The sequence below is a fragment of the Homalodisca vitripennis genome, chromosome 4 (assembly GCF_021130785.1).
Source record: "Homalodisca vitripennis isolate AUS2020 chromosome 4, UT_GWSS_2.1, whole genome shotgun sequence".
NCBI classification, from domain to species: Eukaryota; Metazoa; Arthropoda; class Insecta; order Hemiptera; family Cicadellidae; genus Homalodisca; species Homalodisca vitripennis.
Window position 1 is genome coordinate 167,084,000 of NC_060210.1, and position 13,545 is coordinate 167,097,544.

At 32.5% G+C, this 13,545-nt stretch overlaps 1 protein-coding gene across 4 annotated transcripts in view; it reads right to left on the reverse strand.

The window, feature by feature from the left end:
• LOC124360562 (protein capicua homolog) overlaps positions 1-11,088 on the reverse strand; it is a 60,977-nt gene extending 49,889 nt beyond the window's left edge. For all 4 annotated transcript variants that reach the window (XM_046814286.1, XM_046814285.1, XM_046814284.1 and 1 more), the window contains exons 1-5: positions 11,010-11,088; positions 5,343-6,516; positions 4,016-4,191; positions 2,666-2,780; positions 1,674-1,880 (exon numbers count right to left, since the gene is read on the reverse strand). In XM_046814286.1, coding sequence (XP_046670242.1) covers positions 1,674-1,880; positions 2,666-2,780; positions 4,016-4,191; positions 5,343-6,256 — 1,412 coding nt within the window. In that variant the 5' untranslated portion in view covers positions 6,257-6,516; positions 11,010-11,088. The remainder of the gene's footprint in view (positions 1-1,673; positions 1,881-2,665; positions 2,781-4,015; positions 4,192-5,342; positions 6,517-11,009) is intronic.
• Between the last annotated feature and the right edge of the window lie 2,457 nt (positions 11,089-13,545).

Here is a 13,545-nt window from a genome sequence, read left to right on the forward strand (position 1 = left end):
TAATGGTAATGCTAGAGCTGCTGTAGAAGAATATGAAACTATGTTACCCTAATAGGAGGATTCCAGATACCAAACCAATTTGAGGAACTTTTCGTACTCTTCGGGAAACAGGATCACTACCAAGTACTAGAACCAATTATGAACGAGCTGTCCAACTTGATGATGATAATGTTATTAATGCTGTTCATCGCAGTCCAGGTGTAAGTACACGACGTATTTCTAGGCGGATAGGAGTTTCGCAGTCAACGGTGTGGAGGTCACTTAATCGAAACAAATTTTATCCGTTTCATAAACAAAAGGTTCAACATCTACAGCTAGGGGGATGGTCCACTTCGCTTGGAGTTTTGCAACTTTTTGAATATTAATAATCAACTCTACAAGCGTATTTTGTTTACGGATGAGGCACAATTCACTCGGGATGGTGTCAATAACTTGCACAATGAACACTCATGGGCAGAAGAAAATCCTGGACGCCTAATGCTGAGTTCTATTTGCATTTCCTTCAAGAAAGAGTTGCCGCAGCTGTTAGAGAATGTTCCTTTACATCTCAGACAAAATTTGTACTTCCAGCATGACGGAGCACCTCCCCACTTTTCACGTGCCGTTTCTGCTTACTTAAATCATCAATTCCCTGGACACTGGATTGGTCATGGAGGGCCTCACCCTTGGCCACCAAGATCACCAGATCTATCTCATTGGATTATTGCATCTGGGGATGGATGAAAGACATTTGTATACAAGACAAAAGTGAATTCTCGTGATGAATTAATTGCCCCGTATTATGGATTCGGCTGTGCAGATACAGGGAAGTCCTGAAAAATTAAGAAACGCAACAAAAGCAATACACAAAACGTGCTGCAAAATGTATTGATAATGATGGCCTCATTTTCGAACATCTATTATAAAAAGGTGCGTACGGTTGGCCCAACCTGATTAATTTTGCTTAAAACTAGTAATGTATTATACTGAATAAAATCAGTTTTTGGTACTTATTTCTGTTTTATTTTAGACTTTGATTATATCAATTTTCTCAGAATTAAATTCTCTTACAATTAATGTTTGTTGATTTTATGTATTTATTAGCAATTTAACAAAGTTATTGTACATCAAACTTAAAAAAACATTGTTTCGTGCCCCAATTTTTTGCATTTAACCCTGAATCCCTCAAAAAACTACTACAGGTACAGTTCTGAAACCTATTTTATTAGCTTTATCAGGTAAAAATACATAAGAATCCACGATATTTCTTACTTAATTAACCTTTCCAAAAGTTCAGTATGGCTTTATTTTTACTCTTTACCCCAGGAATTCAGGTGAAATCTTTCGCTAGCTGTAACTCGCTAACGAAGCGTTTTCGGACCTATGTTTATATAACATTTTTTCATTATTTTTACTAGTACAATGTGCTGTAGAAGTGGGGGGAGAACTTCATGAATCACCCTGTATAATAATAACTTATATGATTATAAAAGTATTCCTACTTTGTAGAAAAACTTGTGTGTTCTTATGTTTCTTAGGTTATAGCAGATTTTTATTACTTTACGCATTACAGAATAGGTACTTGAATGTAATAAATATAAAGGTAAATTCGTTTCTTATAAACGTTTCAATATAATATTGTGGATTTCAATTCATTTGTTTGGTTTCACAACTGATTTTGTTCTGAAAATTACCTTGGGAAATTTGCTGGTCCTGCACGAAGACTGCTTCCCTTGAGACTGAGATGCCTGGAACAATAGCCTCTCCGCTGTGACTCCTTGGTACAGCCATCTTTTGAGCACAATCGACGCCACTGTTTGCCATTGAATTTCTTCCGAATGCCACTTGGATTTGACACAACATCGCCTTTCTTGTACTTGTGAGGTGTAGCAGCTTGAGACCTGTAGCAAAAATCCAAAGTTTGACTATTGATATTTCTCAATAATTGATAGTTTATTTTATATAAATTGGTACACTTGCCATAGCCTCGGTTTGGCCTGGACTGTCCAGGATCTACAAGCTTGCCCCAGTGTTCCACCAATTACCTGGATTGTCCCAGCTAGTAGTAGTTTAGTCTGGAGATTCGCGAGAATAAAAATACTCCACTGGTTTACATTGGTCCATAATAAACTGATTTTTTACGGAAATGCCCGACTAAGGTGAGATGGAGTTGAACTTAATATTCGTATTGAATCAAACTCACCATTGCTCTACGTTATGTGTAGAAAATATTCACTCTAGTAAAAAATATGGATTGTACAAAAATAAGCTTTGCTTTAAATTTATCCCTGTCAATATTTTTATGGAATAAATTTTTACCTATAATCACAATTGCAGTAACATTTTCTGAGCTTGTGATGTTTAATAATTTGAAGTGATTTAATAAAAACCCTGTAAAAATAGAATCCAAACTGTATTTTTAGTTTTAAGTTATAACCACTCTTATATTTTTTATAAAGAAAATAAGTTCATAAAATCATTCTACACCAAGTTTTTAAATGTTATTTACACTTAATCTTCCCATACCCATTTCAAATATTGGCGTCCCGGTTGGTCAGTGAAAAGTTATGGCAACGCTATCTATTTGGGACATGAATCACTATAATATGCATTCAATTGTAATATTAATAAACATTGTAACTTAACAAAATAATCACAGTTTTTGTTGCATTTGAGTTGGATTTACCTTGGGGTAGCTGGAGTGGAGCGAGGTGTAATACTGCCATGCTCCATTAGACTGGAGGTGCTGCCTCGACTCTGCATACTGCTACGTTTACTGCTTCCAGACAACTTACAACCATCTGTAAAAACAAAAACATTCTGGGTGTCATGTAGGTAATAACATTAAATTTCACATTAATAGTACAGTGAGATTTAACTTGAATTAAATACAATTATATATGTTTAATTATCAATGATTTTTCACAAAAGTAAAACAAAATTAGTTTAATTAATTCAGTATTGTTTTTACCGAGAACTAGATGTGGATCCTCACAACTCGAACTGCCTTGTTATGAGACTTCATAATTGGAATGATCACGGAATCATGAGAACTAAAAAGCAAATGATTGTACTGGTACTGCCACGACAACGCTAATATTGCAACAAATAGTTGTTAGTTGTTAAAACTGGATCTTTCACAACAACATGACTGTAGCAACAAGTGCCTTTACATGTGTATACATACTGTATATGTACATCTGTTGGCAAGTCACAGAGAGCACACCACTATTACAACAACAACCGAATGTGTTTACATTTGTTTATGTACATTTAAAACGCATCAGCGACTGTAATCCACACTGTTACTCCTTTTCTTACTGCTAAAGACATGAAAGCTGTTATAATTTTTCCATGATGTGTTTGAAATGTTTGGACAAAACAATATGATTGATGGATTAGTACGAAAATGGGTAGAGCCTTCAAAAAAGACAGCTGAAAGAATGTTCATGACAAGAAACGAGTAGGAGACCCTCAATTATCACTGATGATTTGATGCAAAAAATGAACGATAACAAGATAATGAATAGAAGCTTCAGGATTTCTTTATTATCAAAGAAGTTCTTTCAAGTTTGAAAGTTTTTTTATGATGTTACTGAAAGAAACTATTGAAAATTGTGCTCATGGTGCTTAATGATAATGCCCTTCCACATGCTGTAAAACAAACTTAAAAAGATCTAATTAAATCATTTGACATGAAATATTTTCATCATCCTCCATACAGCCTCAATCTAAATATACATGTGTTTTTGAACTGAAGAAGTATCTTGAAGGTCAGTGCCACAATGACCACAATCGCATCAAAATCACTATGTTCCAGTGGCTGTTAACTCAGATGACAGTATACATAATAAAAGCATTCACAAACTTGTTCGTTATGACAAATGCCTTATTACTGTTGAAGATTATGTAGAAAATTAAATAAAAGTGTGTGTTTTCATTTTGAAATATATATGTTACACAAAGTTTGCTTTTTTAAATATCAAAATGATACATACTTAACACACCTTGTATAATTAGCAAATTGTGACTTTACCTGCGTCTGTGAGTAGAAAAATATCTTCTCTACGTAAATCGTCATCACTTTCACAGAAGTCATCATAGTTCCTGTGCCGTATGTCATCTGCACTAGCATTAGATAATGCTGTTGAAGTTGAGTGTAAGCTTATAGGAGTGGCCATATTATTGTGTAGAGGTGACGTTGTCATAGACCTGAAACAGTCATTTCATCATGTCCTGCAAGTCATTTAATGAAATTCCTGTAACTGTAAGGTAGTTAGGTGGAATTGGAATTTTATATTTTAATTCAGATGCCATCTCAACCAACAGATGTTACAGGAATAAATTCACTATACTACAGTGAGTGGTTTCTACAATAAAAATGATCAAATATCAGATCTTATATTTAAGATGCCCTCTCCTGGGCAATCGAAAGTCCAATCACCATGATCTGCATTATCATATCTCTACTGCTTCACGCTGCCCTCATATAGCGATAGTTTTAACTTCTAGTGGAATAATCTATATGCAGTAATCTTGTCCTAGTTTACTCAGTGTTGTTTTGCCTTGTGCTGCTACCTAGGGGAAATATACAAAACTTTAAGTATATATCACTCCATTGACAGTAATATATACTTATAGTGCAGAGCAAGCGGGTACAGCAATTATTGGAAGATAACAGAGTCAAGCAATGTCGAGCACGGCTGCCACTTGGATAGGTGACCGTTCAACGATACTGTCCTTGCAAGCAGCCCGCCTTCTCGACCATTGGTGTGGTTCAGAAGTCACCTTTAAGTGGTTAATCCTTAGGTGGTGTCAGAAAGAGCTTCTTAGCCCTAACTTATCCTTGTAAAATAAAACACATTTTTACCTTTTACAGTGTGGCAGTCATTTTCATTTCTTATTTCGGTTCCTTTTGACTTGATGCTAGCTTACGTAATAATTGGAATTATTTGAAACGTGCTCCAACCAACGTTTACATAAGACTTTATTTTTATAGTTCTACTATTCGTTTGCTTGTTATGTACCATGAAGATGGCAGGAACAAGTCAATGTTTACAAAATATTTTGATAATTTATTCTTATTTAATTTAATAAATTCTTGTTAAATTATCATAATTGTTACAACACAACCAAATTAGACCAAATTTAATAAGCTTTATAATGTAATGGATGTTTAGTTTTAATAGTTTTGTTTTAAGAATAAAATTGCCACAGTTAGAAAAGTATGAATAAGTGTAATATAGCCCCCAGCACCAGTGTCCGAATTAATTCAGTTCAGTAGTACAAGAAACACACCATAGTAATTTGCTCAGGAGGAGAGGTTTATGTAGATTAGTTGTATAGATATATTCTAGTGTTACCTGTAATAGCTGACTGGCTGTAGAGTAGGTACCACATGTTGCACCTGAAGAGGCATCTGTCCATTTCTTTCCTCGGCATCTTCCAGTTCATCTCGCCAGGGAGGCTGAAGCAGACGAAGCTCAGCACGTTTGGCAACATGTTCACTGTTATGGTGATTTGCAAGTTTGACAGCAAATCTTGGTGGTGACATCATAATCTTGTTAACATATCCTTCAACAAACACTGACTGATTCTCGTCTGAACCTGCTACACGAACACAGACTCGCACACCCAGATATATCTGTTGCAGTGAAGGACTAGCATCACTTATCACACTGTACTTTCCACTACACAACACGTCAGTGAACACAGCCATTTTGTTACCTTCCATGTGATCAAACTCGACCCAAACCTCTCCATTGCACCCTGCTTGTCGGATTTTTCCAGGTAAGTAAACCTGGTCTTTCTTAGCTAATACCCTGTGATCCATCCATTCTCGTAAATCAATATCAGAACGTCCATTCATTCTTCTACTTAAGTTCATTTCTGCAGTTGGCATCAGTACATTGTTAGGTTCATCATGCGAAGTGATCACCTCTTTATTTAAAATAGGTTCACTTCTATCTTCTATTTTTATAACAGGTGGCATATCATATGTTGTTCTTCTCTCAGCTTCTTGATATTTTGATGTTCCAGAATAATCCACTGCCATTGATTGAGGAGGCATTACGACCACACTCGGGGGCAGATGATGTTCTGACATAACGGGTTTGTCAGTTTCTTCAAGTTCTGATGGATCAAACTTCCTCTTTTTTGGAAGTTTACGTGCACTCATGATAGTCGATGTTTCTTTCTGTATGATGGAATTATTGTTATTTGTAACAATGTTTTGTTGGGCAGCTCCACTGCTCACCATTATACCAGAGTCTTTCATCTTCTTAGATATTAATTGGTCAATTAAGAGCTTAGCGGTTAAAACTTAATTTTATTCAAACACTCTACACACCAATTAATCATAATTTGACTTTTATGAAAGTTTATTAAATAAAATATATTGATAAACTATGAAAAATTAACAGCTCCTTTAAATATTATAATAGGACTTAAATAAATTAAAATACAGTTGGTTGTTTAAGTTCATTCTAATGGTGGAGTGTTTTTTAATAACCACATTCATTTTCTCCCAGAGCATGCCTGAAACAAATTAAAGCTCAATCAGTACCAGCAACAGTCAACAGTAACTTCAAAAATAAGGATTATTATATAAGAAATCTATTTCTATAGTATTTTTTAAATTGTAACAATTTTTTGGGCAAATAATGGCAATAGTACTTTGTACCATTGTTACACTTGGCAAAATAAAACCAAATTATTTATACAAGTCTACATCTAGATCTGAGTATTTACTTTAGCCACATTACCTAAAACTATCTAAAATGACTTTTAATAATTTTTCAATATAGTTTATTTCCATTCCCAGAAATGAATACTTAGGCAGTCACACACTATATCTTATAAAATAAAAATGAATTGCAAAATGTGTTGCTAAGCGCAAATCTCGAGAACGGCTGGACCAATTCGGTTAATTCTTTTTGTAAAATATCTATTGAAATCCAAGGAAGGTTTTAATGAAGAAAAAGTTAAGAAAAGTTACCTGGAATATTTTGGAATTCAGAAAAATTGTAGTTTTTACATTTCATAATTCAAATTAAACTGGCACTAAACAGCTGTTGACAGCTATAGTTCGACAAACTTTCTGAAACATCTGTTTACATTTAAATTTTATCAATAATAAGTAAAATTGCCTCCAGACTATACCACTTAGGTGTATATTTGACTTTGCTGATGCATTTTTCTAAGATGGCAATAAACATATATTTATTTATTTAAACAGTGCTTGATCGGTAGTGTAATGCAAATAGTAAATAAAACATTAACATATAATTTTTATATGATTATATCAATTTTCTCAGAATTAAATTCTCTACAATTAATGTTTGTTGATTTTATGTATTTATTACCAATTTAACAAAGATATTGTACATCAAACTTAAAAAAACATTGTTTCGTGCCCCAATTTTTTGCATTTAACCCTGAATCCCTCAAAAACTACTACAGGTACAGTTCTGAAACCTATTTTATTAGCTTTATCAGGTAAAAATACATAAGAATCCACGATATTTCTTACTTAATTAACCTTTCCAAAAGTTCAGTATGGCTTTATTTTACTCTTTACCCAGGAATTCAGGCGAAATCTTTCGCTAGCTGTAACTCGCTAACGAAGCATTTTCGGACCTATGTTTATATAACATTTTTTCATTATTTTTACTAGTACAATGTGCTGTAGAAGTGGGGGGAGAACTTCATGAATCACCCTGTATATATATATATATATATATATATATATATCGATAGAGGCAATATGGCAAGCTAAACTACGACATAGTAGGTAAGTGAATTTAAACGGTCTTAAGTAGGCACTTTTTAACAGAAGTAGTCATCTTGGTCCTACGTAAGTATATATAATTTTTCTTCGTCAGAACAAAAAGGCAAACTCTACTATGGTACTGGAAACATCTTCACCTAAAATATATGACAAGGACTAGATATATACGCTTTTTGACTGAAGTAAGTTTCCGAGACCTGTGTGATCCGAGATTTGTGTTTTCTTGATCGGGATGACAAGGCAGATTCAGCTGTGACGTTATGTATATAATTAATTAGAACCAGAAATGCTCATACACGTGCCAAACATGATATAATAATTAAGTTAAGCTCTGATACTATTTACCATGGACTTAAATAATATCTACCTCATGTATACCTACTTACGTTTTAAAATTTTTATAGGACTTCCATCATATTACATCATAATTGCTTTTACTAAGTAATATAAGGAATTCGGTTCTAAAGATGCATGCGAAACCGCGAGTAACAGCTAATATTAAATAAAAATTAATAACATTTGAAATTTAGGTTACATCTCAAATAATTTATTGATGTAGGAAACTGGGGAAAATCTAAGGTTTCTTGGTAAGGGGGGATAAGAAACTATAGAGAAATAGGGATATCAGCACAAGATAACAGAATTATGAATATTTGTTAATGATTGGCACCGTGAATCTTGTTATTGAAATATTCTTCCCGTTTCATGAATGGTCATATTTTGCTGCATAGTTTATTTCAAAATGAAGGTGTTGTGGAAATCCTTTTGGGCATTTATCGAGGTGCATTGTATCTGTTGTTTTATATTTCTTAAGCCGTAACAGTTCCCAACTCTTGTGTACCTTAACACCTTCACTGCCGCTCTATCTTGAGTGATAAGCATTCCAATATGACAGTAAACGCACTTCGGCGTCTGCCGCAGTCAACATGTTAAAACCAACCAATTTGTGGTTACGCATCATAATGCAAATGTAGCCAATTGTCTATTTGTGCATTGGTTATTTCCATAAATAAACAATAGAAATAAAACCATAAAATATTTCAGGGTATGTAATAACTCGCGGTAGTTATTTGCACTATGTGACTGACTACAATGGAATTAACAAGGTATAAACACTCATGACAGAGGTCCAAGGAAGTCCTGACATGTAGTAAAAACGTCACAGCTACTTGTGCAACGTGCAATTGACATAGATATGTTTCTTGCACAATATTATGGCACACAAGAGAATACAGAATTATTACATCTGTAGCACACTTTTATGTAATCGCTGTGAATGTTATATTATGTCAAAAACCGTGAAGGGGTAAACAATTTTAATGGTTTGTTTGCTGAAACTTAGGACAATTTGTGTAGTGAATGTTGTTTCAAGTACTTTTGACTGTGTGAAGATCAAAATGAAATATATGAAATTAATTTTTCGTTCATCTTAGATCTTAGGTCTATATCTTAGATCGATGAGAATTACTTTGTTATCGCAAAATACACTATGGCCACCATTGTCCTCTGGTTATGTAAATGAACAGTTAGGTGAGTTTGTAATATTTTTAATTTTCTCAAACACTCATGATCAATACTTCTCAGTTGGTATTATCTTAAGGGATGCCTGCTATCAGCACAAGGTCAGAGACATAACTGTTAGCCTATTCATCTAATAAATAGTTCTTTTCACAAGGTTTGTGTTAAATTTTTTAGCTGTTCCTGATTTACGAATTTATTTCGGTATTCCAAAACTTAAATGTTTTCTGTTTATTTTAAATTTAATTTTTAAACATTTTTCTCACGGAAAAATAACAAATAATAGAAAGTGGCTTTAGTAAATTTTTTTCATTACATCATTAATTAATTTAAATCTTATAATTTTAAAATTGGACTCGTACTAAAAAGCAAATGTCTATAATCCTAAAATTAATTTTAACATGTTTCTATGTAACATTAACCTACATAAACAGGGGAATATTAAGTAACTTCAAAAAAACAGAATAATGTTTTCTGTTATGTGGGTCTGAAAATGTTTTCAAAGGAAAGGCCTCGTGAAAGTAAAATTTACTTATTATTGGAGTGGCTGTTTTAAAATAAATTATTAATTAAAAGCTTCTATACGTTGATTAATTTATTTTAAACATTGGAAAACGTACAAGGAACTCTTTGTATAAAATGTATTATAGTACGAGACATATCCATGCAAGCCTGGGTTATAGTGTGTGTTGAACGGAAGAATAACTAGTGATTGGATAATCAATTGAACTCAACAATTGAGTGATCATTACAGCTCATCTTTACTTCTAATCTATCTTTATGAATCCTTTAGTTTTACGATTTAAATTTACACGGATTAATACTATGAAACAGAATAAGAGCAAAATATAATCTATATAATATATAGAAATGAATGTTTGTGTGTTTGTCCTTTATAGACTCAGAAACTATTTGACCGATCATTATGAAAATTTGTATGTATATGTATTTTTCGACGTAGAAGGTTTATATGCTATGCCCACTGATGTAACTCACCACCAGGAGGCGCTGCAAAATATATAAGTTATCAAAGCGCCTGCACATTGTAAACTACAATTACGAGATAGTTGTGTATAATAACCACACACTATGTGAAGGAGCTAAGTTTTTATGGATATTTGTCTTTCAAATGAATTTCTGTTTGGCCTTATAGCTTGAATGTTAGACCACTTTATTATTAAGTACATGTACGTGTACAATGGCTATAAACATACACTTTTGGCAGATTTTCTTGATAGTGTCAACAAGGTAAACTCTACATCGGCGTTGACAATATAATTCACTTGAACCAGAAGTGCTCATACACGAGCAAAGCTTACAAAAAGCGTGCGAAGCCGCGGGGAACAGCTATTAATAAAATAAAAACATGCAGAATAATTAAACATCGAAAAACAAAACGGATATAAACAACCGGAACGAATCAAGATGTCATTGTGTCGCTTCATGCTAAGAATCAGCTGATACGACAATGTGGCAACACCGCAAGGTTTGAAGCAATAACTGCCCACTAGAATTGCAGTGACGTCTTGCACTATAATAGTTTGTTCCATTAAGTGCTTGTTCAACCTTATGACTAAATTGTTTTGATATCTGTATAAGGCAATACATTCGTATTCTAGAAATGTAGTGTCCTATGTTTGTACAATATAATGATGGCAAAAGTCAGAAATCCGGTTACAAATGATTGTTACTATCAATTGTGTAGAATATTAGCACTTCTCACCTTATGAATTACGACGGTATTGACACCACAGATGTCACAAATTTATTCAATGGTATAGTACGTAATCTATTAGGCATCTGTAACAGATAAAATAAAATTGATTATAAAACTATCCTGTCAGTAAAGTTTATCATTTAATCACAAAAAATGTATAAATGTTGATAATAATTACATTTTTACAATCATAATAACATAATTAATTCATGTGTTATTTAAGCACATTAAAAATGGATTAATAATATAATGATCGATCTAGAGAAAGTATGAAAAAGTTTAATTATTCAATAACTACACAATGATGACAATTTCTGAAAATGATCTACTACAAGTTTTATTAATTTATTTATAAATTTTTATTTGTAGAGCAAATAAAGGTTTATAAAAATAAATTGAATAATCTATATATCAGCTGAAACTTGATAGTTGTTATACAATACGAACAACAACGAAAAACAAAAGATATATGATGACCATGTAAAATTGAATATTGTTAAGTCATTTTTATAAAAAAAAATATTATTATGAGAAATGGCCTCTATTTAGATTATCAGGTTAATAGTTATGTAGACGGTTTAATATACAGTACATCCCCATTAACCATTTAAAATTTAAATGAACAGACGCTTCTCCTGAATGGCTGATAGAAGTTCTGGTATTGATATTTACAGAACTCTGTGTCAGAAATCACTGAATGGCCACTAGAGGTTTCAGCCATATTAAAGACCAATTTCATAACACGGACTTAATTCTCATCATTTCTCAACTTTGGATGCTCAGGACACTTATTTACATGTAAATGCTAGCCTTAAAGCACTCAATTTCAATCTTTGTTAATTTGAAGCATTTAAAAGATGAACATATCTGCCTGAGCACAGTATTTGGTTAAAGGTGTCATGGTGAACCAAGTTTTAACTCAGGGCTAAAATAAGACAAAAAATAAGAAAATATAAATACTGAACAGTGAGGAACTGAGAGTTACTCAGTCTAAGATTGCAACTACTAAAATAACCAAACAGTCAGAACTATTAAGACTAAACACATGTATTTAAAGTTATATTAACTATGTTCTAACTCAACCAAGTTTTAACTTAGGGCTAAAATAAGACAAAAAATAAGAAAATATAAATACTGAACAGTGAGGAACTGAGAGTTACTCAGTCTAAGATTGAAACTACTAAAATAACCAAACAGTCAGAATTCAAAACTCCTAAACAAGAAGTCAGAACTATTAAGACTAAACACATGTATTTAAAGTTATATTACCTATGTTCAATGTCCATTATAATATGTAAGTTTAATAAAAATGTACTTAATACTAGCTTGTAATTATTGTTAATCTGAAAGACATTTAATTTTACAACTTCCTGTTATTTCATGACATACTCTGTACATATTGCATGAAATTTGACTTAAAAAATTAGGCATTTGCTGCTTATATGTATAACACATTTGGACTGCCTGCCTAATCTCTATTACATTTTGACTGACTGTTTGATCTCCATTACATTTTTACAGCCATCTAAATTAGTATTTTATAATTTTAAAAAGAACTGTTATGGAAATACTATTTATTATGTTGTACAACTAATGAGCAATGTATAATCAATATTAAAAAACTCATGTTTACTAGTTTTATCACAATGCCATAAAACAGATATTTTAAAAAGAAAATTTCTGTGACAAAGCAATAATCCGTGATTTTATGACCATTTCCATGAACCCCCATTAAAATCCGTAACTTTTCCAGGACTTCTGTGACTGGTAGACACCTTGCAAGAATAACAGGAAAATGTTTCCAGTCTATAATGAAATTCCCTGACTTTTCCATGACTTTCTCCAAATTGTTAAAAATCCTTGACTATTCCTGGTATTTTTTCAATTTTCCCAGTCGCTAGACACTCTGTGTAAGATAATACAATACATTACATAACAATAAATTAGATCATACATAAATTACTAACATGGTTTATACTTAATAAATTTATAATCCTAAAATGTTTTTCTAAAACCTTAAAAAATACTTTTTACCATCCTATTTACAAGGAGTATTCATAGCAAACATTGTGGAATTTATCAGATATATTTGGCTGTAAGTAAAAACCTATTAATAGAAAACTACAGTATTATAAAATTAATCATAACAATAAAAATGATTCCTTCCTTAGCTCAAACAATACAAAATTTTTAAAAATGTGAAAAATGCATAGGCTATTTTAATAATGCTACGTTGTATTATTCCTCTTGATTTTTCATTAATTTTAATAAGAAAATTTAAACACTTTTTTTGTAATTTTACTTGCAACTGAATCAATTTTAATGGATTTAATCCTAACATTTTTCAGTAAAGCAATAATTTAATATCATATCAAACTTGAAGGAAACTTTCCTAAGTAAGTTTGTATTGATTGTACTGTCCTGTACAAGCATGATGGTTGGGGGAGAATCACTGACAAGTATAGGGGAGTGATGAAACTGGGGGACCGGCTACCCTCAGGGTAATTGGCTCTTAACTTGGTTTCACCTTCTGTCTTCTCAT